This window comes from Grammomys surdaster, unplaced genomic scaffold, assembly GCF_004785775.1.
Source record: "Grammomys surdaster isolate TR1022 unplaced genomic scaffold, NIH_TR_1.0 125979, whole genome shotgun sequence".
Classification (NCBI taxonomy): domain Eukaryota; kingdom Metazoa; phylum Chordata; class Mammalia; order Rodentia; family Muridae; genus Grammomys; species Grammomys surdaster.
Genome location: NW_021620795.1, coordinates 2470323 through 2497796, shown reverse-complemented (window position 1 = coordinate 2497796; position 27474 = coordinate 2470323). Strand labels below are relative to the sequence as shown.

Genomic DNA, 27474 nt, shown 5'->3' with positions numbered 1-27474 from the left:
AACAACACTTGCTAACTGTGTGACCCTGGGCCCAGGTTTAAAGCTTGGGGTTCTTTGCCCTACAGATGATACTGAGATCACCCTGTAGAGTTCTGGGGGAGGTGATTCGAGGCCATGAATGTCAGGCCCTTGGAATACGGGCTGCAGAACTGTGGACAATAACAAGTTAATCATTTATAAAGGCCAACTATAACTCTACAGAAAAAGGACAGGCAAGGATAAGGAGTCCCTCTTGACACACAGCACTGGGAACTTCTCAGCTGTCCCATTGCTTGCCAGACGCTCACCTTCATATATGCAAAGTAACCAGGGACCCGAAACTTTTGCCATTCATAGCAAATTTATGAAAAGAAACCACAGTTGTCAGACATGGTTCCTTAAGTCCATACACCCATGTGAACTTCCTACTTACCATCTCGATGTAGACGGTACCAGACTTCTCATTCCTTTCTCAAGCCTGGAGTTAGAGCACTTGCCTAGTATGCATGAGGCCCCAGGTTTGATTCTCAGCACTGTATATTAACTAGGTATATGCCAGATATCTTAGCATTGAGGAAGTAGAGGCAGGAAGATCAAGATCAGGTACATAGCAAGTTCAAGGCCAGCCTGGACTACATGAGACCTTGATTCAAAACAACACAAAAACAGGGGGTGGGGGTGGGGAGGTGGGGAATCTAAAGTAAAACTATTAAGGGAAATAAACGGAGATCTTAACTTTAATGAAAGTTGGAGTCCCCCCATGTGAGGCCAAGAGACACTGAACACTCATTTGCACCCCAAATTGAGTAGTTCACGCAAGTGTGACTGGACAGATCAAGTTACCTTGAGTTAGGCTCAGGGTATATAAAGTATACACTAGTATCCAAAGTCATTCTGAAGAGAAATGTTACAATGTTAAAACAGTTGTTTGTGGACGGAAGACTACACATTCAGTTTTTCTTTCTCTTGTTCTGTACTGTCCCACAAAAACACACACTTTTGAAACAGAAAGAAAGATGTTCCTGTCCAAAGCCAATGAAGGACATCACAAGGCAATGAACTCTGTCCTCGCTGGATTTGGCTCAAATGTGTCCAGGAGTCATGTGCAGCTGTGCACAGAGAGGCAGAGCTCAGCATGCAGCCGGCCCATGGGAGCTGGTATTCCCTGTTCCACACGAGAGGTACACACTCTGGCCCCTTTCAGAGCTTGGCCAGGTTTTCCTCTCAGGCGTGCTGAAGAGGGAATTTATGGGCCTTGGGGGATTCAGACATCTGTGCTTTAGTTTACCAGCAGCCCTGTGCTAAACCTTTCTGGTAAGGAACTGACAGAGTATCATGCAGTCGACACCATAAATGCTGCCTTTGTGCTGAGACCCAACTTTCCAGCCCATATGGGTGCTGGGAGGCAAGAGAAAACAAAACCTCCAGTGTGTTGCCTCAGAGACCACTCACATTTGTAAATGGCTTTTTAATCTTTCTGGAAGAGGCTGCCAGCACAGCATGCCCCTGTGTCCTCCTCCACTAACTATGGTCTTACAGGAAGCCAGAGGGAGAACCACTAAGTATTTCTGGAAGCCTTGTGTTTGGGTCTAAGTCACTACTTGGCCTATCAGTAAAGGAATGCAACCAGGAGATGAAACTGGATAAAGTGTCAGGAGCCAATGAAATAAGAGTAGTGTACCAGAAAACCAAGATGCTTGCTGGGTCTGGTGGCACAGCTTTGGTACCCCAGTTACTCAGGAGGCTGAGACAAGGAATCAAAAACTTAAGAACTGCCTGGGTTGCAGAGGGAGTTCAAGGCCCAACTCGGCAACATAGTAATGATCCTGTTCCCAAATTTTAAAAGTATAAAAAGGGGTCAGGTATGGTGGTACGTGCCTTTAATCCCTGTCCTTGGAAGGCAAGAGCAGGAAGATGATCTAGATACGTAGACATTCTTAAGCTAACCAGAGCTACATAGTGAGGCCCTGCCTCAGTGACAATAAAAAGGGACATACACACAGATGAGATGGCTCAGTGGCTAAAGGCACTTGTCACCAAGCTTGATGACCTGAGTTCGGTCATCAAGACCCCACATGGTGTTAATGACCTGTGTGTAAGCTCTACTCTGACCTCCACAAGCACACCATGGCGGGGGGTACCCCACCCTCAAATAAAAAGGTAATAAAAATTTACCAAAACAAAGCATTTGGTGGGGGAAGCACTTGCCTTGTATATGCAGGACCCTGGGTTTAATCTTCATTACTATAAAAATAGAAGTAAAACAAAGAAGTGGAAGGTAAATAAATAAGCCAACTTGCCTCATGCTCAAATGATTTTTGAAATAGAGGAGAAATTACAGACACGGGTGCATAGGGCAAATGGCTGCTGAGGGCCAAGGGGCTTGGGCACACAGGCTTGGCCACACAAGCAGTATTCCCCTGGTCTGGTTTCTCCCTCAACCTTGTATTTTGATACTAATTCCCCTTTCCTGTGCAGGGCTGCAGAGGAGGTGTGAGTCATTACACAGGTAATTTCTAGTGAACCTTCTGCCCATCTTAATTTGTAAAATAAAGGCTGGAGCTAGTGATTGGGCAGAGAAAGGGGAGGTGGAGAAATAAAGGCTGGGGAGAGAAGAGAGGACGACTGGAGGAGGACTGGAGGAAGACAATGGAGGAGGAAGACAACGAAGGAAAGGACGACTGGGAAGCAGGAGGTAGGACAGACGCAGGGTCTGGAAAACCCTCAAGTTATAAGGGTCTCATTGCTGGGGAACAGAGTAGTGTAGGGGTATCTGCCCAATCTAGGCTTACAGAATATATTCATAATTACTGAGTTGTGTTTTCTTTGACCGGTCCTATTCGGGTCGGAGATTTAAATAGTTCCCACAACACATGGAAACTTAAAGGAACCTTGAAAGCTTCTGAAACTGGTTCCTGGGCAATCTCGGAAGCCGGCACCTCCCCTCCATGCTCCCTGTTCCTTTTCCCTTTCTAGCTGGTAGAGAAAGCAATGGGGTCAGGAGGCAAGAAGCAGAAAGGTAGTTTGTTAAACAATGGCCGAGAGGCTTACATTGCATATCCCAACGTGGACTACAGGGAGACTGCCGGGTGCAAGATGGCGTTCACCACTCTCACAGATCTTATATGAGCATACTGTGTACCAATCTGAGCTTAGAGATGGATTTCTATGCACTAATCTTGTCCCTCCAAATAATAAACACATTGCTCAAGTTCTCTGTGTCTGTGTGTATAAGCATTATGAATAACTTTCCTATTTCTGTTCCATATGCACAGCCTAGGGTTAGCGATTCATCATGACAGTCAGAAAAGGTCAGGAGAAAATCTATTTCACAAATGGAAGATATCTTTGAAGCTTTAGAAGGCAATTTCCACATGGCAGGTTCTCCCTTGGGTCTGACTTTCTCATCTTTGCTTGGTCTCAGTCTGCTAAGTTTTCAGACATGACTTAATTAATTTCTGTCTTCACCAGTTCTCTAGGTCAATGCAAATTTCTAAGACAATCAGCTGTTTTCTACAGTGTTTCCCGTGCAGGACCCCTAGGAACCAGAAAAAATAATAAAGATTGCCTTGGAAGTCTAAAGAAAAATGGTGTAGGTATGCAATCTGAGTAGGTCACAGAGGAGAACACAGAAATGCAAACTCAAAAGTCTACAAGTCAGGCAAGGTAATGTTAGCAAGTAAAGGGACCCAGAGCTCCAAGAGCAACTGTAAAGTAAGGGACATTTTGCAAGTGAAAGCCAGCTAGCTACTCAAACTTGTTACTATCATTTGGCAAAGTAAGCAGAGCACTGCCCTAAGTCTACCAGAAGGCAACTCTACCCTGAGAGAAGCACCCTGACTGCAGGAGGAACCCAGTGCCAGGTGAATTTGTGGGAACCTCCCTGGCACAGGGTTGGCCATCCTAGGAGAAATATCAGGGAGCGAGGCCATCAAAGTACGGTCCTATCATCGAGGGGAAAAATAGCTCACAGTGAACTTGAACCCCGATCATAGACTGGAAAGGAAAGAGTCAAATGCAGTCAACAGTCTAAAGACTTTTCAAAAAGCAGAACTCAGCAAAAGACCAGATGTTCAGGACTCAGGTGATAATGAATCTTCCAGGAAAAGCCCGCAGTGAAGTCGTCCAGAGGGCTGAGACACTAGCCACAAGGGACAGTATGCAAACACATCCTTCTCCACCAACCAGCTCTGCAGGCTGACTCCCCCCACAGAATCTTATTTTGTTCCTCTGTTCTTCTTCCTACCAAGAGGACAGAGTATAACCAAGAGCCCATCGTCACAAGGACTGAGATAGACAGAGCCAAATCAGAAGCTAACTGGGTGGTAAACCATTCATAAGTAACAGCAGAGTTAACAGAAGGGCTAGAAGTAACGGGGACCGGGAGGGGGTGGGGAGTGAGCAGTGGGGATGGATGGCATCACAGGGCTGTGGAGCAGCCATCAGACAGTAGAAAGCAGGGATGCAAAGGGGTACCTCATAGTGTTCTCCAGCTCTGATGGTCAGCATGAGGCACGTCTTTGGCTCAACCACTCCAACCTCTCTCTGTGCCGTGAATACTTTGCTTTACTACGTAAACTTCTGCTTAAACTCCATGTTTTGTTGGGGTTTTTTTTTTTTTGTTTTTTGTTTGTTTTTTCTAGACAGGGGCCTCAGAAATCCACCTGCCTCTGCCTCCCAAGTGCTGGGATTAAAGGCGTGCCCCACCACTGCTTAAACTCCTTGTTTAACTGATCCTTTCCTTCCAGAAGATAAGACTCAAACAGAAATCTTCACCTGACAACAGCTTTCTGGTCTACAGTTTTCTTACACATTCAAGGTCAAGATAAAAACATTGCTAAGTGCAAGTATTCGGGACAAATGAGACATGGGGCTGACTTGCTCAGCCACACTGGTGGCGAGGACCTTGTTGTATGACTTTTGTAGAGTTCAGTCTAAAAGAGTATTTTTATGATTTGGTTTCAAGGTTGTGGATGGATCTCAACCTTCATTTTAAAAGGCAAGCTGCACGAAGAGGTTAATAATAGGTCTGATGAAATGCCACTTGCCACTAAGCCTGACAACCAGAGTTTAATCCCTGGTGTCTGTAAGGTGGAAAAAGAGAGCTAATTCCTTGTAAGTAGTCCACATAAGCAACATGGCATACACATGACCCCCCCCCCACTCCAAATAAAAATATAATAGAGTTTTAGAACAACCACACACATACTTATTAACTAAAAATTACTACTGTAGACAATATCCACTACATAGCTAGTAATAACTAAAGGCCCTTTGAATTTACTGTCTCATAAATATTTACAATTGTTTACAAAAGGAGCTGTAGTCCTTTGTAAACCACAAAAGGTGACTCTATGATACATTTACCTCCGAGGAATAAAAGCAAGACTTAGAAATGTTAAGTCACCTGCCCTAGATTAACAGTCTTCAAATGGACAACTAAAGTCATAACTAGGATACTTTGGGTATTTTGTTCTAACCCTGAGGCCAACAAACCTTTTTGTAAACAGACAGGCATGGCTGCATTCCAACCAAGCTCCTTATGGACAGTGAAATCAGAATGCCATATATTTTTCACATATACCGTTCTTTTTATTTCCTCCCCAAACACTTAAAGCTGATGGTATCCTTAGCTCATGAGCCACAAGCAAAGAGGAGGCAGGTTTCCTCCTCCCCCTGACCCCATAGCTTTCTAACTCTGGTTAAAACCACCAGGTTCCACTACTATCTAGCTCATATTACAAGCTTATATCTTAGGAGTCCAGAGATATTGCTGGACAAAACCAGTAAGGGTGTACTCTGCATGGGACCCATGACTTAGACATACTACTATGAACTATCACAAGTGGTCCTAACCCTGCCTGACCCGGGATTATAGTGCGTACATATTTCTCATCTTTGTATTCTCCTCACCTGTACACTCTTTTACAATAGCAAGCAGTGATTCAGCTCCACCTGGGACCAACAGAGATTCTAGGTGCACAAGCACAACACAGCTCTCTGCAAGCCCAAGCCCAAGGTCCCTTACCTGCAAGGTTTGGCTGAAGCGCTTTAACGGTGTGGCCTTCACAGGTGGGATGAGGTTAGCTAGCGATGTGACTCTGGAAAGGGGTTTGACCCTTTTGTTACTAGGTTCCTGTATAAAAGAAAAGAAGAAAAGGACAGTGTCAAGACCAGTCTTGAAGATGTGTGCCACAACCTCATTCCATCCTGCTCTGGGAGTTGCGGGTGGCAGGGTGATCTGTAGACTTGGAACAGTGCCCCAGGATCTGCACAGGTGATTTGGCTGGGGAGTCAGGAAGGAGAAAAGACAGAGGATGCACACTGAGGCAGTGGGTGGCAGGTAGGGATCCTGCCCTTCCCCACCCCCACCCCTCCCAGCCCCTCCTCCCTAATCAGTCAGCTTTTCAGTCAAAGCTTCCAGTGGAATCCTTCCCATTGCTGTAGAGAGTTCCTAGCCAATGACCTTGCCAGACTGTGTCTTTTGTTGCTTCTGGTTTCATTTTTAAAAAATCCTTCCCGTCACCTTGCCAGAGCCATTTTTGTGTATGCTTTATCCATTCATTTTTCTACAGTTACAAAGATTGTTTTTGCTTCATTGAAATAAAACTCGATTTTTTAAAAAAACATTTATGTGTCTGTTTGGGATTGGGGAGGGAGTCAGAGGACAACTTTCTGTAGTTAGTTCCTCTCCTTCCACCATATGTGTCTCAGGGATCAAACTCAGGTTGTCAGTCCTGGTGGCAAGCCTGGCAGGACATCTGACCAGCTCCAAATATTTTTTAAGAAGTTTTATTTCTAGGATCATGAGAAAGCATCGTTGAATCTATAATAACAGGCACGTATTAAAACTCATAAAATGCCTAATGGCAAAAGGAAATGTAGAGGGAGAAATTTGTATCATGGGGTTTTGGTTTCCATACTATTTATAGCCACACATTTTCAAAGTCACCTCCAGAAAAAAACATCGATTGCAAATCTGTAAGTTACTCCGGAGCTGGCTGACAGGGGAGAGGGAGACTCTTTATTCCAATGAACATTAAGAATGATACAAATAAAAACAGGCTGGGGGAAGAGGGAAAGGACAGAGTAAACATTTTACAAGATAAAGAGGACAGTTACCCTTGCTTTCCTATGCTCCATCTGACCTGCAGCAGATGCTGGACAGCACATGAAGACCTCAAATTGTGACGGAAAACGCCAAGACAGCCAGTTGGAGTAGATGTCAATCATTTCCTAAGACAGCCCGCCGGACCCCTACCCCAAAGTGTTCATCTTTCCTTTTCAGCCATTGCTCTCAAAGATTGACCCAGAATTTCCAATTTTTTAAGGGATTCCTGCAGGCCATTCTAAACACAGCAGATGCTTGGAGAAATCCTTCATGAAACTGGAATTCGGCGGGGAAGTTTTCATGTCGCCCGATGCCTTTGCTAGCCTCAGGAATCAGAATGGAGAAGCCCTCTCTTGAGACTCTACCACCTTCGCTGACATTTTAAGTTAAAAAAAAAAAATTAAAGAAGTTCAAAACAGTTCCACAGTATCAAAGAGTAAGCTGTGTAGTTTGCAAAGCAGTCAGTTGCTTTTCTAAAACAGAATGGATCCAGCAGCCAGGGACCTCTCTGGCTTCTCAGGGAGCTATGCTGAGCAGACAGTAGGCAGTACTAGGAATACTAGGAAGGCTGAGTTTTAAAATGCAGCAGTCAAATCTCCTAATATGAAGGCTGCGACTACAAAGGATAAAGTGCTGAAGAGAAAAGTCCAAAAGCCATCTGCTTCCAGGCGATGATCTCCTTCAGGACGCTCCCTGCCCAGTGCCTGGGCTCCTGAGCATCTGTGCCCAGAGGATGATTTTAAGATTCCCCCTTTCTATATCGTATCTGCATCCTCAGGATGCTGTGTCCACGCATGTGTGCACACACAGCCTCTTTAGCATCTCCTGAATTTCTCTAAATGGCTTCTGCTTTAGTCTAGAAATGCCAGGCTGCGATCTTGCTCCCTTTGGTGGCATAAACCGCATTGCAGCACAGGAGAAAAATCCGAGGGGGAAAGAACTTGGTCTCAGATAATCCTGCGTGCACCTCAGAACCCAGAGAGGCTGAGTCTCGTTCCCACAGTTACAGCTGTATCAGAATGGGGAGGCTGAAGAGTGGGCAGCAGCTGGGGTGTCTTGCTTTAAAGCAGGGCAGCGAACGCTGTGCTCTTGGCAGGCTTCAGGAGGATCCTTCCATGTCACGTGTTCTAAGGTTGGTCTGACTTTGCTGCTCTGTTTAGATGGCCCACTCAGATGTATACAGTGCTAATACATGGAATCCTATTTAGAATTCCTTCTCCAAGGCATGGCCCCCAAGTGAGTTAACAGCAGGCTGCTCTCTGGTGATCTAACATTGCTAAGCAAAGAGAAATGAACCAGAAGCCACCCTGCTGTGATTTAGTGCTGGCAATGCAGGCAGGTGTATGCTCCAGAATACTTACGGGTTTTAGGATCTAAGTGGGGAAACCTTATGTCTGACCCATATGAGTGAAGTATGAGTTATGAAGCTATCCTTGAGGGCTTCTGTGAGAATAAGAGATTTAAAACATCTCTTGGCCTAATTTAATTGTTCTTTTCCATTTACTCAGTCCGTCTCCAGCTGTATCTTACTATTGTCTAAAGAGCCCTCCGAGAAAATATTTCTAAGATTCTAAGTAAATAGCATTACTGAGAACTAACTAGCAAATGCAATCTGAGGATGTTTTCAGGTTTGTCATTGGAAGATGATAGGCTGGGCAAGGTTAATGCTGCACCCTGGCACAAAATGTACGTTTTCAGGGTGCGCAGTTCCAGTACAGCCAGATCTGATGGGCAGGCAGGAAGGCACATCACTAAGACCCTTTAAAGGGTTGTAGGAGGGGGCGGTAAATTTGAATACAATAGTTCTGTTTAGTCTTTTCTAGGCTTTACTGGTGTGCTACACTAACTAGAATTGTCTGTAGAGTGTTTATTACAAGTTAAGATATCAGGAACACTACTCTAATTGCTGATTCTAAAATGATTTTTTTGATGTTGCTGTTGTTATGGGTATTTGTACAGTCCAGGCAGTCTAGGACTATGTGGCGGAGGCTGATCTTGAACTCCTGATTTTCTTGCCATTAATTCTCAAGTGGTGGTTCAGCCTTGTCACCAGGCTCAGGTCCCAAAGTGTTTAAAAATAAATATGGCCCATATACATGAAATATCTACTTATGTAAAACCTTTTTAATGCATATAAATATTTGCCTGTATCATACATGTGTGTGTCATGAATGTGCCTGGTGCCCTTGAAGACCAGAAGAAGGTGTGAGATCCCTAGGAACGTCAGTTACAGACAGTTGTGAGCTGCAGTGTGGGTGTTGGGACCAAACCTGGGTCTCTGCAACAGCGGCAAGTGTTGTTAATTGCTGAACTTGATCGCCAACTCCCCTACCGGCCAAAGTGGTCATTTTTAAAGATTCATTTTATATTTATTGGACTTGATAAGAGCATGAAAGAGAGACCCTTTATCAAGTAGAGAAAGTTCTGCTTGTATCAAGTTTGGTGCAAATTTCTATCATGAATTAGCATTGACTTTTACACACTTTTTTTTCCCTACTGAGAGGAAAGGGAAAGGGAAAAAAAAGAAGTAAAAGAAGGGGTAAGAGAGGAAAGAAAATGAAGCCAGCCACAAAGGTCATACTTCTCCATAAAGGGATTTTTTTTTAAAATATGGAACGCTTCACGAATTTTCATGTCATCCTTGCGCAGAGGCCATGCTGTATCATTCTAATTTTAGTATACGTGCTGCCGAAGCGAGCACTCCATAAAGGAATTTATTCAGCAGTTTAAAGAATCTCACAAGCTAACTGCAAGCCAAACAGAATATAGCACTCGGTATGATTGCATTTTTGACATGAGGTTTTCTCAACGTGTTTTTTTATATCCCTTTTCTAGGGAGGCACAGCGACTTTCCCATCTCTTCATTATTCCTCCCCAGAGGTAAAAAGCAAAGCAGACTGTATCATGTACAAAGCTGCCTATGACAGCAACCCAACAGAGCACCGGTGTCTCCTTTTTCTTTCTTCAAAACAGTTTCACTGAAATAGAACTGCAGGAAACCCTTCATTGTCTCTGCGCTTCATTCTGCAGACAGAGTGGGGCTGCGTGCAAAAGGAAGAGTGTGCATCATGTATGCAGCTGCCTTGAGATTGCTCCTTTTCTGAGCCCCCACCACTCCTCAGGAGTGGCAGAGAATGCAACCATCAGCATAGTGTCTGAGACCGTATCGCTGCAGGGCAAGACAAGGCCCCTGCTTCTGGCCAGGAGTGAGGCAAAGGAGAGAACATGCCAGGCAATTCCTTTGCCCTCCAGCTGACAGAGTCACATGCACAAACAAACAAACCAACAACAACTTTCAAATATTTGGACGTGACAGGGAGCTTTGTGGGGCTCCATGTGTGGGTATTTGAGTCACCTCTAGTCCACCCTCTAACACTTGAAAGTGGCTTTCACCATCCTCCTGTTAAACACCAACTTGTAATTCATGGTGACTGATTTGCATAAATAAATGATAACATGCTAATACTGGTTACAGGTTCTTTTTTGTTGTTTTTATTTTTCTGAGACAGGGTCTTATTATGTAGCTCTGGCTGACCTGGAACTCACTGTGTAGACCAGGCTGGCCTTGAACTCACAAAGACCTACCTATATCTGACTCCCAAATACTGAGAACCTCAGGTTCTTATTTCATAACACATAAAATTCACTAGTTTATTTATGTTTTTAAGTTAACTCCTCTCACACCCATTTGAAAGATAAAGAAACTGAGGTCTCAACTGATTGAGCTGGATAGGGGAAAAAAAAAAACGGAAAAAGGCACTATAATTTGAAGCAGGGTGACCTCAGGTCCATGGAGGCTGGCTAACATTTTCTGTAAAAGAACAGAAAGTAAGGAGTTTAGACTCCCTGGAGCACCCAGCCTCTAACACACTCATCCACTCATCTTCAGACATAAATAATACACAAATTAACCAATGTGGGCATGGACCATTAAACCTTTCATTGATGAGCACATAAATTCAAATGTCATATAATTTTCATGTTGAAAAAATATTATTTTTTAACTATTAAAAACACATTATTTTTAACTTGAGCCTCACAGGAAGTGTGCCAGATCTGGCTGCTGGCTGCTGTTTAGTCACATTGCTTCTCAGTGGTCCTCAACCTCAGCTCAGCTTCTGGATGTGACAAACCTCAAATGACACCCTCAGGCATGGTACTTTCCCACAGACCCTCCCGGCATGGCGCAAGCTTGGTTGTGTTTTCTTCCTGGGCACACAGGGTCCTCCCCCAGTGAGCAGAGGACATGGTTAGTTTCATTTCTGCAGGACTGATCCCTGTCCCACTACATTTTACTTCCTAAATAAAATGTATCCGAACGATTATCAGCTTCCTCTGGTATATGAATAAAGGCCTTTTTAACCTACCCAATTCCTGGGATCCCTGTCACAATAAAATGAGGTAGAGGGGAGAGAGATGAAGAAAATAGAAGGTACCACGGGTGGACAACTGTCCAAAGAACATACTCAGCTGCAATCTTACAGGTGGCACAGAACAAAGTTTTTTTTTTTTAAAAAGTATTTTTTTATAATGGACAGAAAATCATTCTGAAAATCTATCATGAGCTGCAGAAGGGAGGAAAGATGAGTCCCTGAGTTCATTAGTAGAACCCCATGATGAAGGGGGACCAGAAGCAGTCATCATCAAAACAGAAGAAAAAGGGTAGGAAAAAGCCCTTCGCTGATCATCAAGAACTCTCAACTAGGACGTGGACTACTGAAAAAATGGAAGCCGGGAGAGCCATGTGTAACACTGAAGTCAAGGCTGGGAGGCACCAGTCCAGCGCCGGGCTCCCCAAACACTTTTATATTACTAGACTTTTGTTGTTTTGTTTTTGTTGTTGTTGCTTTGCTTTTTATTAATCCTTTCACACACAAGCTCAGAATCACTAAACTTCATAAAATGACCCAGTGGAGGCCAACTGATTTACTTCAGAAGCACACAGAAAAAAGGATGCCTTGAGGGTCAGATGTCCGGACAGGAGTCCTCAGACTCTGCCATATTTGTTTGATTTAAAAGCATGCTTTGGTCGGGCGGTGGTGGCCCACGCCTTTAATCCCAGCACTTGGGAGGCAGAGACAGGCGGATTTCGAGGCCAGCCTGATCTACAGAGTGAGTTCCAGGACGGTCAGGGCTACACAGAGAAACCTTGTCTCGAAGAAAAAAAAAAAAAAAGCATGCTTTGCTTTCCCCATGGCTCGCTCCCAACTCAAGTTTCTTTCATTTCCATTCTTCCAGGAAGGAGGAAGCTAAGGCCTCCCAGTCCCCCACTCTTCAGGGCTCCTGCCAATCAAATCAGTGCAAAGCTCATTACTCTGCAATCGCCTCTTCTTAGAGCCCCAAAGTGTTCACACTGATTTATAGTTTACGTTCAAGACTCTCACCTTTCAAGACCTCTAGGCCACACCTGCTATTGCCAATGCCTTTCCTGCCCATCAGTGTCTCTCATTCGCCCTGGCCAACACTTGCATTGCCTCTGCACCCTGCAAAGCCCTAAGCTTTACTTCAAACAGCCCCACTTTCCCCCTTGGTGGAACAGGGACAATCTGCGTCATAACTAGTCCTTCCAAGAGCTGCTAATAGTCTCCCCTCTTGTGTTAATGCTTTTTGGACAAAGTGGTTGTAAAGGAGCTGTATTTTGCAGATCAATCTGTCACTTATCTTAGTTTGGCTCTCCTATTGCCTGTGTGATGTTATGCATGTTATTCACAATTTCCTCAAGGGGAAAATGGGGGAAGAACCTCACGAATCATTCTGGAGAATTCCGTGGAAACCAGCTGTCTTTTATTGGGGCCTTGGAATCTGTGGCAGGCACTAGACTCAAGAGCTTTACGTGATATGCCCATGGCAGCTTCAGAACCTAGCTTATGTCATTATCCTCATCTTATAGGTGAGTGCACAGAGGCCTGGGATCACTAACACCCACTTGAGGTCACCTATCTCTGGCAGCACAGGAAAATGTGGCCCATACATTGGGTAATCCACCTCTGCTCTGCTACTCTACAGCACAGACAATATGGCACACGGGGCACAGGTTCTGTGACTGGCAAGTGCTCAATGCACAGCGGCTGGAACGGGACTCGCAAACTGGTGCGTCCTTTATGGCCCCTCTCCACCTCTGCCTTCAAGAGACGGTGAACTTACCACTCCATATATGTCTATTCTTTTTCAAAAAGTTGATGCTGATGTAATTTTAGACTCACGGACAAGTTTTAAAAATAGTCCAGAGTGTTTCCTATACCTTTTACCACACTTCCTCTAAAGCTCAGGCCTTACACAACCAGGGTATATTTATCAAAAGTGAGAAGCTAGCATTGGCCCAATACTGTGACCTTAAATGTCAGGGGAGTCCCTGGGACTTTACCACATTTCCCACTAATGTCCCTTTCCTCTTCCAGGATCCAATTTGAAATCCCACATTATATTTTACTGCCTTACCCGTCATACTTCCCCCAAACGGTGACAGTCCCCCTGCCCCCTCCCCCACACACACAATGCTCTCATTATCTTACAGCAAAATACTGTAGCTCTATAGCTAAGATGCTGGAGGAACACTGGTCCTCATATACAGAATGTCTCTCAGTGTAGACTGGTGCGATGTTCCCTACCAATGAGGTTTAGAAAGTTTGCTGTTTGTATTCTGATGAGATCACATCAAAAGAGTCTACTTTTTAATAATAATAAAAGGCACATTATACCAAAGGGGACGTGATGTTGTTGGGTCTGATAACTGGTGACGTCAGCTTGGACATGTCGTTATGGTGACTCCCTCCTCAAAAATATACAGACAAGTTTTCAGCCCAGCCTATGAAAATGTGCACACATGGAAGCTCTAAACCCAGTGTCTATGAATGTAACCTTATTGAGAACTAAGATCTTTGTAAATAAATAAAAAAGATAAGATCATGCTAGTTAGACTCCTGTCATAGGTGTCCTTATGAGTGGAAGATTTGGACAAACACACAGATATGGACATACAATGACAGAGAGGTGAAGATTGGACTTGTGCATCCACAAAGCCAGACAACACCAATGACTGCTCTTAATTCCCAGCAAACTACAGAAAGTAGAAGAGGCAGCAGAGCAGTCCTCAGGCAGGCTCAGAGGACCCCTTGTATCAGCTACTGGGAGCCACATGACACAGATGCTTCTGGCACTTGCCTTATGGGTCTTTGCCAGAGGAGCTAGGAAAGAAGGTGTCCTGTGAATTTCCCTGCTGTGACAGTTCATAATTGATACTTTTGTTGGAGGCAGTGTTTGTTTACCTAGTAAGTGCAAAGTGAGCGTCACTGAAGTGTATAGGTGTTACCTTTCCAGGAATGTCTTCCAGCTGCAAAGGAAAACCCAGACATAGACCCTGGTAGAGTCCTAAGAGCCAGTGTTAGCTGCAGCTGGAAGGGAGGGGGCAGGCGAGGGGGTCAGAGTGCAGGGCAGGGTGAGAGGAGGTTAGGTTAGACAGGGCACACAGGTAGCAAAAGGAGGCCTTCTTAGAATAGTTTAAGCAACAGAGGAGTGAGGCTGGAAGACAGAAGACAGCTCCTTAGAGCTGGCTGCCCACTCTACCTTCCTTTGTTGGAAACAAAAGGACAGTAATGAAATGATTGCTCTTAATTCCAAAATTTCCACTATTATTCTTTTCCCTGCTCTCTTTCCCTTGGCACATGGTTAATTAGATGGGTATCGTCTGTCACCAGAAGATGAAAGGCAAATAATGAAGCCCAAATTCCAGCGGAAACCTGGCTTCATTGATTAAGCACGTGACACAGGTTTCAGAATTACAGTTTTTTTTAACCCACAAGATGAGCAAATGCTCTTCAAACTCTGCTCAGAATCCTAATTTTTCCTTTATAGATGTTGATCCATGATTTCAACAAGGATTCTCGACTCTGGGGACAAAAACATCAGAAAGGGCACCAGGAAAGCTCCCTTGCAGCTGTGGATTAGCTGATCTCCACACAGAGGACCATGTCTTTGATTGTTTGTGCTAGTCTGATGGCCTGCCTTGCACTGGGCACACAGGCAGACGGCATTTCCCATTTAAGAAATGGCTCAATTCTTTCTTTCACATGAAGTGCTAGGAGGAAAACACCCCAATTTCCTTCTTTCAGAAAACGAAAAGCTAAGGTTTGTTTGTTTTGTTGTTGCTAATGGGAGAACAAGGAGGGTCAGGAGAGATAATATCCAGGGAACACACCACATTAGTTCAGGCTCATGTACACACACTGCACACAGCCTGCCACACAGCTGGGCAAAGGTGCTGAAGAGTATTCCCACCATGGGTCATGGCAGCATTCAAGAGTAGATGACCGAGAAATCATAGCTGAACCACTGACTCAGGGCCATAAAACTGGACATACTGGCGCTTGAGGTATATCTCAGTGGTAGAACATGCCTTCAACATGCACAAGGTCCCAGATTCAACACCCAAAACCAAACAAGCAAAAACTGCACTAAAACATAGCACAAGGTTGCTGAGGTCGAAGAAAGGACATTTGTTCTTTGGGTATCGAGTGTTTTGCCTGAACCCAGAGAGTTTTAAAGGTCCACTGGCAGCTATAGTAGCTAAGCTAGCATTGGTCTGCGAGGCATCTGCTTTTAGGAGAGCCTTGAGTTAACAGAGAGACATCAAGACATCTGGCTGAACTCAGACATGATCTGAGTCCCAGTCCCAAGCAGCTTCCCATACAGTGCAACAGAACAAACAAAAAACAAAACAATTAGAAATGAACTCATTTGTCACGACAACGCTGGCAAAGTAATTATACCCCTCTCAAGTCTGATTAAACTCAACAGCAAAATGGAGAAGCACTGGCTGGGGCCAGTGAGGAGGGGTGATTCTCAGTCAGTGTACTCTAGAGAAGCAATTCATTCCATAACAAATCCCAAAGGGGTGTTGTCCAGGGCATGCTCTTTTATTTCTGAAGGAAAAATCTAAATCTCAGCAAATTATTAAAATTACAATTTTGAGAAAGGGTTTCACTATATAGCTTCTAACAAGGGTGTTCCTTCATCAGCCTTTACACTACTACACTACACTAGAGGCATATGCCCCCATGCCCAGCTTAAATTATTGCCTTAGTTCTCACTTTCACTGAAGTTTGGGCCCCATTTTGGAAAACCGTAGAATCCTACTTGCCTGCTATGAGGACGTTCATTTTTGCTGAATGAAGGTTTATGGGTTTGAGGTGGGGAGGGGTTAAAAAAAAAAAAGAACTTCAGAAAATAACTCAGTAAAATATGGGCCCCTCAGAGAGCTGGAGCAGGCAGCAGCCCAGGTTATGCACACAATCTCTCAGGAGTGCCAGTAAAATGAAACAGAGCCACTGTTTCAGACTGTAGCGCTGGCTAAGGCCTCCCTCCTCAATTACTTTCAAAGTTATTCATTTTAGTCAACATTAGAAGGGTAAGTCAACATTTGTCCTGGCAGCAAGCCTACATTTGTTATTTTATTAGTCTGCTACTGGCTAAATTGGCCCAAGATTAAACATATCTAATAAATAGCCCTAAAATATTGGAGTTTAGCTGAAAACCACATTCAAATTCTCTTACACAGGATGTTACTATTACTTAACCCTGGGCAGAAGGAGAAACACACCCACACCCCTGTAAGTTCCTTTCAGCCAGCGCCAGCCCCTATCGCCTGAAGCTCATCTTGGTCATGCCCAGACAGGGTTCTACAGACCTTCAGAGAAAGAGGAAGCCAAATATTTAGGTCTCTCTGTGGTCCCTGGCTGCACATCTGCCTGCTCAACTTCAAGCAGCACCTTTTTTTTACCCTACTGAAGCAGACAGGGCCAGAATCTTAGAGCCATGTGTCATGTCAGGAGTCAGACCTTCTAACAAGATCTGCCTGCAAGATGGGCCTGCCTGCAGGGCTGTGTCCCTGGGCTGTGGATCTCAGGAAGGTCAGCCTGGCATACAAAGATATAATGCACTTTGGGTAGGAATGTAGTGATGTGCCCCGCATCCTACTCCCATTTCTAGGTCTGGAAAATCGGGTACAGCTGGACAGTCCCAGCTAGATGAAAGCCAGGGGACACCTAAGAGATGGCTAATAGTCTGATCACTGCCACTGGGCCTTAAGGAACGCCTTTGTGGCTTTGGAGTTCCTCAGTTACTTCCTACTGACTTCTTGGAACGTGTAGGCGGGACTAAGTTCTGTCCTTGTTTATCTCAGCTGAAGGGATATCCTGGCTCTTACCCCCACCCCTCTGGGCTGCATGCGTTGGACCTTCCAACCTTGCTTCAGAGTTGAGGAAGTTGGTGTGTACAAATCTCAAGACTACTTTTAAGACAGTTTGTGGGCTACCCCAGAGCTTAGGAACAGACTCACAAAAGCTTCTGCAGAAGGTAACGAAGTTCCTGTCAGTTTGTATCAAGTTTGATACATTTATCAATTCTTTACAAACTATGCACTGATAAATATGAGCCCATCTTTCTGGCCAGATACTACTATTTTATAACCTCGAGCCAATAATGTAACCTCCTGTGGCTTGGTTTGCTTGCTGTGAAGTACAGTGACCTTCCTTGAGTTGTCTGGGGGAGCATGTCAGACTCTGTGGAATGGGTGTGCCATAGGCCCACCTCAGTGGGAGCCCCCAGACAAGACCAGAGCACTAGCCTATTCCAAAGTGCAAAGGGCCACATGCTTCCCCTCCAGCCTGCTCTCCAGCCCACTGCCATTCCCTGACGCTTCCCAATACACCTTCCACTGCCATACTGACATGTTCTGACCACACATTTTCATTCCACATTCCTGGCTTCTCCTTCCTGTGGCTTTATCATCTGTTTAGTAAAACTCTGGCTGGATAGAGGAAAACTGGGAGTGGCTTGGCAGGATTCAAAACTACGCTGGGGAACAAAAAACAGTGGTGAAATCCTAAGACATTAACCTGAGTCTGGTGTGAGGGGAGCCAGTACATGGGTCTTGAGGTCTGCATCGGATAGATTCTGCTAACACTGCTGAATTATGCTCTACGGTAGCTGGTATGCAGTCTTATCATACCCCAGGACTGTCTGGGATTAGGCAACCATAGGTACGCTGGGCATTTAATCCATCAGATGTATAAAGTAGAACTTTTCTCTAGACATGGTGCCTTTTGCTTGAGCAAGGACACCACGGACTCAGGTGTCACCTCTCCATCCACCTGCCATCTCTCAAAGCTCAGCATTCATTATCTTAGCTTCCCAGAAAATCAAACACAAGTACAGAGGTGAAAAGAGGCACGTGCACAGATCTCCATCTTGGTGTCCCAAAGGGTAGGACAGACTGTTCTAGCTGAATCTGGGATGACGACAAGCATCTCACTCCGAGCTGAGCTGACAGGTCTGCTGTCTGGCTGAAGATAAGGCTGAAGATAAGGCAGGGATCACATTTGGCTGCTAGATAAAACCTGCACGGTCATCAGGGCTGCAGGAGAGAGCAGATATACCTTTTTTGCTGTCTGGTTGCTTCTTAGCAATGATCTTTGAGCAAGGAAGCTTCTCAGGGATGTGACTTCCAGAAAGAAACATAAAACACTTGTGATGCTTCTGCCATGTGCCAGCTGTACCCAGCAGCACTTTTTATCCCTTCAGATGCCTGGCCCACGTGTCCTCAGCAGCATGTCTCCGCACTTAACAACCAGGGAATACAGAACATTTTAGAACATTCGGCTCCCAAGAGAGAACAGGATAAACCCAAATCTGGTTATTCTAAATGGAAAAAACTACCAAACAACTACATGAGAATCAGTGAATTGGGAATGTGTGTGTGTATTTTTAATTTAAACCTTCATGTTAGGGTGACACCATGTCACCCAATGAGCAATGGTATGTGAATAAATAGGTAGAGAGTAGGCTGTTCAGCAAAGTGTGAGGGTGGTGATGTACAATAGATTCCTATGGTCCTCTGTCATCCCACACCCCTCAAGTAAGTATATAAATAGTTCCAAATGCTATTCCTTAGGATGGGTGTGCGCACTCACGCAGAACACAATCCTGTTTGCTTGGCCATTTCTCATTGTGCAGCATTTTTTTTCTTTTCTTGTTTGTTTGTTTGTTTTTTGTTTTTCAAGACAGGGTTTCTCTGTGTAGTCCTGGCTGTCCTGGAACTCACTCTGTAGACCAGGCTGGCCTCGAACTCAGAAATCCGCCTGCCTTTGCCTCCCAAGTGCTGGGATTAAAGGCGTGCGCCATCACTGCCCGGCGTGCAGCGTATTTTTTTAAAGACAGACTAAAAAAAAAAAAATGTTCACTAACAATAGATTTTTCCAGAAGCTCACTGCAGACACTGGCTCTTGCAACTCTACATTTGCTACCTGTGTGTTCTTGCTAGCCCCCAGACTTTAACACCAGGCCTGATGAGTCATTGTTTAGGGTCTATTGAAATTCATACGTATGCGAATGTGACAAAGAAGGCGAGGAGCCTCGGAGATCTCAATCTCAAATTCAGCTCATTTCAATTACAAAAGATAATCCAGAGACTGAGGGATAATGGCTGTAGACTTAAAAATATGGAAGACTAGTTATAGATTGTTTTGTCAAACAAAATGATGGCTTAGCCTTGGAGTCAGAGGCAAAGGGTGCCAATACATTTCTAGAAGAGACAAGGCACTTTTGCTGAATATAGTATGTATTTCTGGGGTAAAGGACCCCCACCTCCCATTCCCCCCCCACCCCACCCCCCAAAGCAGGTAGCAAAAGGTGTGGATGGAGTCAAGACTCATTCTGGACCAGGTCCTTCTTCCTTCTGCCTCAGCATTTAGGTAACTGGCCCTGCTGCCAAGGCTGCTCTCTGCCTGACTCTAGCACGTACTCTCTCCCACCTCAGGCAGCAATGCCAGGACCCTATTTTATAAAAGAGGAAGCAGGTGTCCAGGGAAAGGAAACCAGTTGCTCCAAGGTTTACCAAGTAATTAATTGGCAGAGCTGACATTCAAATCTAAATAACTTGAAAGCCTTTCCTGCCACCCCCACCCTGACTTCCCAAGGCATATCATTTCCTCTTACAACAACAGTAAGGCATATACAGGGCAGTATCCTGCCAGTCTGTCTGCAAGGGCTTTCTGTCCATCAATGCCTTGAATCAATGCTACTTATTGTCCCATTTCACAGAGCAAGCAAAGAAGACTTAAAGAGCTTTAGAATTTGCTCGGGATCACCTAGCCAATACAGAGCCCAAGACCACTCACTTGTCTACAAGGCCTGGGTTCTTCCAGTTTCCTAGACTAGAGGGAACCTGGATGGAAAACTGACTTCACAGGCAGAAGAGAGGTGAAGTCTGAGGCAGGAAGTGAGAAGAGGAGGAGCTGAGCCTGCCAAGGAGCCAGCCTTGTCACCCTGGGACCAGCTGTGAGGTGCTGTACCATGTGCATCCAGCAGACGTGACGTGACCCTCTCAGGGCACACCTGGGGTAGACAGCATCCAGCATCAGTGGTCTTGCTGGACTACTTTCTAACACATGTCATTCACAGGCTCCCAAATTCTTCACTGAGCACCCCATCACAGACTGACAATCATTGTCAGTATGTTAGTTTCGATAATGATTTGGTCACACTCAAATACACAGAAAGCATGCTTTTTTTTTTCTTTCTTTCTAAATGTGGGGAGGAACAATAGACACAGTCAGGACGCAGTACTTGTTCACTGACAACTAAGGAACACTAGAGGTCATATTTTTCATTATTCAATTCTTTACCAATGTAGTCATCACACTATGGAGTTTCCCCTACACGGCTAACAAAGGACCCTTTTGTAATTAAGGTGTCCTGCTAGACTACGACATGAAGAACTCAAAGCAATCAAATCCATCCTCATGTGTTTCCCTCTGCCTGTGGTCAGCCCTGGCTGAGTCGTGGATGATGCATGCTAGCCGGGGGCTGCCTCAATGGCCAGGGCGCATCTCTACTCAGACTCACGGACCACCTCCTGTTTAAAAATCATGCTAGGAACTATAAAATCACACCAGATATTTTTAGCCTACCTGTAAGGAAAGATGTGAGGCTTGCCAATATTCCTGGAATATCTCTTATTAAAAAAATAAATTAATAATAATAATAATCATAATAATATCAACAACAAGAAAAAGAATTCCATTTGAACCATTTGGGAAATTGACTTGGTATCAAGAATAAAAACAACAACAATAACAACTCCATTTGGACCATTTGAGAAACCAACTTGGTATCAACAACAACAATAATAACTCCATTTGGACCATTTGGGAAACTGACTTGGTATAAACAACAACAACAACAACAACAGTAACAACAACAACAGTAACAACAACAACAGTAACAACAACAATCCCATTTGAGAAAACAATTTGGTATCAACAACAACAACAATAATAATTTCATTTGGACCATTTGGGAAACCAATTTGGTATGGCCTATGAAGGAATGAGTAACTTTGTTTCGTAGAATGACCGCCCTAGCTTCTACTAACAGACCATCACTCAAAACAGAAGCCACTGTGGCTGGTAAGGAACTGAAGTCCTGTGGTTGTTATTTTGGATTTTCTTGTTTTGTTTTGTTTTGGTTTTCTTTGGAAATTCTACTTTAAGGTGAGGCAAGAAAGACTTAAGAGGACAAGTCCAGCCCAAGGTCTCTTCAACACACAAGAGCCCCAGAGTTGGGATTAAAAGCTCAGCTCTGCCCAGCTTTAAATCCTAGTTCTTAACTCCTACTTTCAGGCCCACATGGAAGTGTACATTGGAAGTGTACATACATCTTACCCAGTCCTCCACACAAGGAAGGCAGAAAGAAGGAAAATGGGTTAAATGAGTTCCGTTGAAAATCTAAAACTTTTTTTGAAGCTTTATAAGGAAAATTTTTTTTGAGCGTCTCTCTCTCTCTCTCTCTCTCTCTCTCTCTCTCTCTCTCTCTCTCTCTCTCTCTCTCTCTGTCTGTTTGTTTTTAGACAGGGTTTCTCTGTGTAGCCCTGACTGTCCTGGAACTCACTGTGTAGATCAGGCTGGCCTCGAACTCAGAAATCCGCCTGCCTCTGCCTCCCAAGTGCTGGGATTAAAGGCGTGCGCCACCACCGCCTGGCCAGAGGTGGACTTTTAAATATCTTTTTCTATAATGTACACGCACACTCTCCTACCTCCTTGGCTCTTGTTAAATATTTGCCCTTCCCTGAAGCTTCCAAGGCTGATTCTTTGTTAAAGGGGGAAATTAGCAAGCGATAGAGATGATAAAGATCCAAAGGGACCCTACTTAATCAGAACCTTAGGAAGATAACTGGAGAAAAAAAAAAAGATTTTAAATTACTTCAGCTCTTTATCAAGTGGCATGGCATTGTCTTTTGGGAAATAATGACTGAGTCCAGTTCCCCCTTTCCAGAAGCAAAAACTGGGAGGTTCTGAGTGGTTGAGCCTACCTGTGTCCTGTCTTCTGGTGGGAAGCTCTCATCAGAACCAACTTAGACACAAATGCTGCATTTAGGAGCATTTTGAAGCCAGCTTCCACTTACTGCTGTGGATGTGAAAACAAAGTTCACTGTTGCAGGCCCTTAGAGCCTTGGTGTGAAGCACGCATAGACTCATGAAAGGAAACAGGTGGCGTGGCCAAACCACAGAGGCAGAGGGTGGTGATGATGCTCTCTCTTTGTGGCTCACACTTTAGCTAGCATACTTTTTCTCTTCTTCTAAGAGTTTACTTCCCTTTTCACAGGTTTCCAAACCCCTTTGCCCACAACACACACACACACCCCACACCACACCTCAGTAACACACATCAGCCACTAGGATAGTAAGACAAGGCCTATGGAAACAAACTAGGACTACAGGACACTGGTGGTCCTAGTGACACCCATTTCCAAGATGTGTGACATCTATAATTAAGAATTCACTAGGGGAACACAGCTGAGCAGGAGAGCATGTGCTTATTAGGAGGGGACCTGAGTCCAATCTGCAGCAGGGCAGGGGTTGGGGTGAGAAAGACCTCTCCACCAGTGTGGATTTGCCTGGGGTTGTTACAACAAGGTCAGGCCAGAAATGGCTAGAAGGAAGCCTTAGCTCTTCTGGCTACCAGGTGCAACTTTATCTGTTTCCATTACTTGATTTATTCTCCTTTCTGTGGTTTCTTCTTGCAGAAATACTCCAAATTTCTAAATCGGGCAGCTGGTAGCAATTGCTATGCACTGCAGTGTGTAATATTATAAGGGCCTGACCTAGGCTCTCAGTTTTGGTTCAATCAGGCTGCCCTCATCTAACGCTATCTATGAAAGAGCATTTTGGGAAATGTACTTCTCCTGGCTCTTTATCATGTCTTCTGTAGCTACTGCATCAAAAGGCACCAGATCAACACATGTCACCTACACGTGCAGAAGAAGTTTATGCCCATCCATTCTTTGTAGCTTGTTTTTAACTCTAATAGTGATCTCCTATTGAGGACAAAGTAAGTCCTTGTTTGCAGTTTGGGATTCTGAATTACAGGCCAGGGCAAAGGTCACCAATTCACTGACCCAAACAGGAAGTTACTTTGTGCAGAGTTCTAGCCAACCTTAATGGGGTTCATTTGTAACACTTTCCAAGTAGTTCTGCTTACAACCAACTCCATTTATAACCAGTGGCTTTGGTCAACATGTTGGCAAGCCAAATGGTGAAGACTAGGAAAAAAAGGTGCATCATTTTTCTTGCCTTGGTTGATTTAAAAAAAAAAAAGAAAAAGAAAAAGGTCTTTGCCTTATCCAGTACTACAGTTTGAGTATGAAATGTCTCTAACAGGCACATATTGAGGACTTGTTCCCTAGCCACTTGTGATGGTTTGTATATGCTTGGGCCAGGAAGCGGCACTATTAGGAGGTATGGCCTTGTCTGAAAAGGTGTGTCATTGTGGGTGTGGGCTTTAATACCGTTGTTTTAGGTGCCTGGAAGTTAGTCTTCCACTAGCAGCCTTCAGATAAAGATGTAGAGCTCTCAGCTCGGCCTGCATCATGCCTGCCTGGATGCTGCCATGTTCCTGCCTTGATGATAATGGGCTAAACCTCTGAACCTGTAAGCCAGCCCCAATTAAATGCTGTCCCTTATAAGACCTGCCTTGGTTAAGGTGTCTGTTCACAGCAGTAAAGCCCTAAGACACCACTAGCACTATTTTGAGAAGTATTAAGAGACGTTAGGAGGTGAGAGGCCAGCTGGAAGAAGTATGTCACTGGGAACATGCCTTTGAAGCTTAGACTTGGTCCCCAGTCCCTTTATTTCTCTCTGCTTCCAGTCTATCAAAAGGTGAGCAGCCTCTGTCAAAATGATCCTGCAGCCATGTTGCTCTGTCTCACCATTGGTCCAGAATCAATGGGGCAAGGATGAAGGACTGAAATCTCTGCCTATGCCATTTCCATCTATATGATCCTGGCAAAACCACTCAGCCTACTTCCCTTCTGAATACTTGTTTTTCAAACAAATAATTATACTCAGGTGAGCCAAAGGATATACAAGTATTCTACAATTTATAAAACGCACACACAGAAAGAACGAGCAACACCACCAAGTGTCACTATGAACAACTTGGGACATATATTTCCCCCTAAGCAAAAAACAACAGTAGGCCCAAAGAGCTGGATCAAACTCTTTCGTCTTTGTCCATGTGTACATGTAGCTCTATGTACACATGGGCACTTGTGTTCCTGTACATGTGAGAACAAGATAATAACCCTGGGTGTCATTCTTCAGGCACCATCTATAGGGTCTCTCCTTGGCTTAAAACTCAGCAAGTGGGCTAGGCTTGCTGGTCAGTAGAGCCCAGGGATTGGCCTGCTTCTGCCTCCCCAGGGCTGGGATTACAAGTGTAAAACACAGTCTTCTGTCTTTCAGTATGCACACACAAAAAAAAATGTGCTTTATTAGACAATATCCACAGCACTATGTTTTGTCATGTCTATGAAATAGCCATAATATTATTTAGGCATGAATTAGAATTTCTGTTAAGGTGAACATTTAAAACAATCTTAGCCTTCAGTTCTTTGTATGTGAGCTGCCTATTCTTGTCTTTGGCCTATTTGTCAATAGATCATTTTATATCTGTATAGATTATTTATAGGACAGAGATACTAATCTTGGCCCTGTTGTTTTTATTTCTAAAATATTTTTCAAGTTATTCTTCTACTTTTCCTACCTAAGGAAGCATATTACATTAAAAAGAAACTTGTTGATTTAGCATCATAAAATAGTGTAATTATAGTATTTCTTGAGCTGATCAATACTCATGATTTCTGGACACAATTAGGATATCCAGATGAAATAAGAAAAAACAAGGAGACAGATGGAGACACCTGGATGGATTGTGAGCAAGGACGTGAACCGGGAGGGATTAGGAGAGGGACATCAATTTTCAAATATGTAAGATATATGAGAAAGTATGCTATAGAATAACAGCTCTGAAAAGCAGAGCTACAGTCAAAAGATCTTCTCATAAACCACACTGAACAAAGGCAGAAGATGGTCTCTTCCTAGAAGTGCTAAGCAGAGACCAAATGCATCCAGCAGCTAGATGAGACCTGGGCACCTGTTCTCGGCAGACCAGGGTGCTCTGCTGCAGCGACCTGGGGTCATTTCCCTAGCTGGTTCTATTTGTTTCTTAAGTCCCTGGAAGCAAAGCCTGTTTTGCTTCTCCTTTCCTCCTCAAAATGAAAGCCAGGAAAAAAAAAAAAAAAAAAAAAAAAAAAGACCAATGGATTTACTGTTAAGCTTTCTGGTTCGGCTCCAATTAATTGAAGTTTACTAATAACCAAGGCTGCCTTCTTGAAAAAGAACACAATGGCCCAAGCTCAGAGAAACATGTTTAAGTGTTCCCATACTTAAGGAGGACCACTTTTCCCAGCCAGTTGAAAGTTCACAAGCCTATCCTACTTAAGGTCTGACAGCTTCTTCTAAGCCAGTAGCTCTTTTACACCAAAACCAAAAAAGAGGAAGCAAAAAGGGGAAAAGTGGGGAGAAAGGAGAGCATTAGAAACCTCTGGCCTTCACTGCCAACAGTGTCTTACCTAACCCAACGAGAAATGCAATCACGGCAAGTTCTTCACGAGACAAATTATACAAGGCAACTGATCACGTACATCAGCAATGAAGGCACCCCAGATACACAAGTGCACCATTAATAACAATTAAATTTACAGAGGGCTCGCAAGATTGATTAGGATGTGATCAGTAATTTATTTTCATCCATCAGTTACAAAAACAGTGCCACTGGTGCACAATTAGGGGCGTCTTTTTAAAAAAGGACACAATTTAAAAAGAAAAGAAAAAGAAAAGAAACCAGACAGTAGTTGAGCCCACCCTCATTACTGGTTTATGAGGAAGGCTGGTAGCTTGTGTAGATAAACGAAAGGACTCACAGAAGAACTGGCGGTGTCAGCTTCACATTGCTGGACATAGGGAGTTTTGGCTTTGTGATCTTGAGACACATAGAGTTCAAATTACCAAAACCCTCTCCAGCAGGGCTTGCTACTCTATGAAGTGGGCTGCAGAGGTACTGACTGGAGGTTGGGTCTCTCACTCCCCACAGAAACAACAAGCCTTGGATTGTGAGGCAGTCTCTGGGACAGGCAGGCTCATCCTTTGTGGGCCGTGTGGTGAGGAGACCAGTGATTTAGTCATTTTGTGGCAATGTGATGTGGTTGGGAAAGTACAAACTTCACAGTCAGACTAAGCTGCGAGGCTTGGAGCCTCTACCACATAGTTCAGCCATGACATCTTTCTCAGACTCTTTCCTTCTTTCTGCAACACAGGATGTGCTGGATAGTTTTATGTCAAGTTGACATAACCTAAAGTCACTTGATGAGGGAATCTCAATTAAGAAAATCCCTCCGTAAGACTGGGCCAAGGCAAGCCTGTGGGACATTTTCTTAATCAATGACTGATGGGGAGGGCCCAGCCCATGGTGGATGGTGCTATCCCTGGGCTGGGGGTCCTGAGTTCTATAAGAAAGTAGGCTGAGCAAGCCATGAGAAGCAAGCCAGTGAGCACCACCTCTCCATGGCCTCTGAATCAGCTCCTGCCTCTGGGTTCCTGCTCTGACTTTGATGATTAACTGATGTGGAAACAGAAGTCAAATAAACTCTTTTGCCTCAATGTGCTTTTGGTCATGGTGTTTCATCACAGCAATAGTAACACTAACAAAGACAGAGGGTAGCACTAACCTCATATGATCATGATCAAAGTCAAGGACATACACATGGAGCCCCCCCATCCGTGTGTGTGTGTGTGTGTGTGTGTGTGTGTGTGTGTGTATATATATATATATGTCACTCAGTATTCATTAACTAGGGTGATGTGCATGACCTTTTCTCTTTTTTTGACACAAAGCCTTGATTTGTAATCCAGGCTTGCCCCAAACTCAGGAATACTTCCACCAGACCTCCTGGAGCTGAGATTACAGGTGTGAGTCACCACACCAGGCTGGAT

General features: G+C 44.3%; 1 protein-coding gene and 1 pseudogene across 4 annotated transcripts in view; both read right to left on the bottom strand.

Annotated features, from left to right (window-relative positions):
* The window catches only part of Arhgef3 (Rho guanine nucleotide exchange factor 3), a 287557-nt gene that overhangs the window by 36765 nt on the left and 223318 nt on the right, over positions 1–27474 (bottom strand). For all 4 annotated transcript variants that reach the window (XM_028754050.1, XM_028754053.1, XM_028754051.1 and 1 more), the window contains one exon: positions 6008–6115. In XM_028754050.1, the coding sequence (XP_028609883.1) occupies positions 6008–6115 (108 nt within the window). The remainder of the gene's footprint in view (positions 1–6007; positions 6116–27474) is intronic.
* LOC114609729 lies at positions 9695–9791 on the bottom strand (annotated as a pseudogene).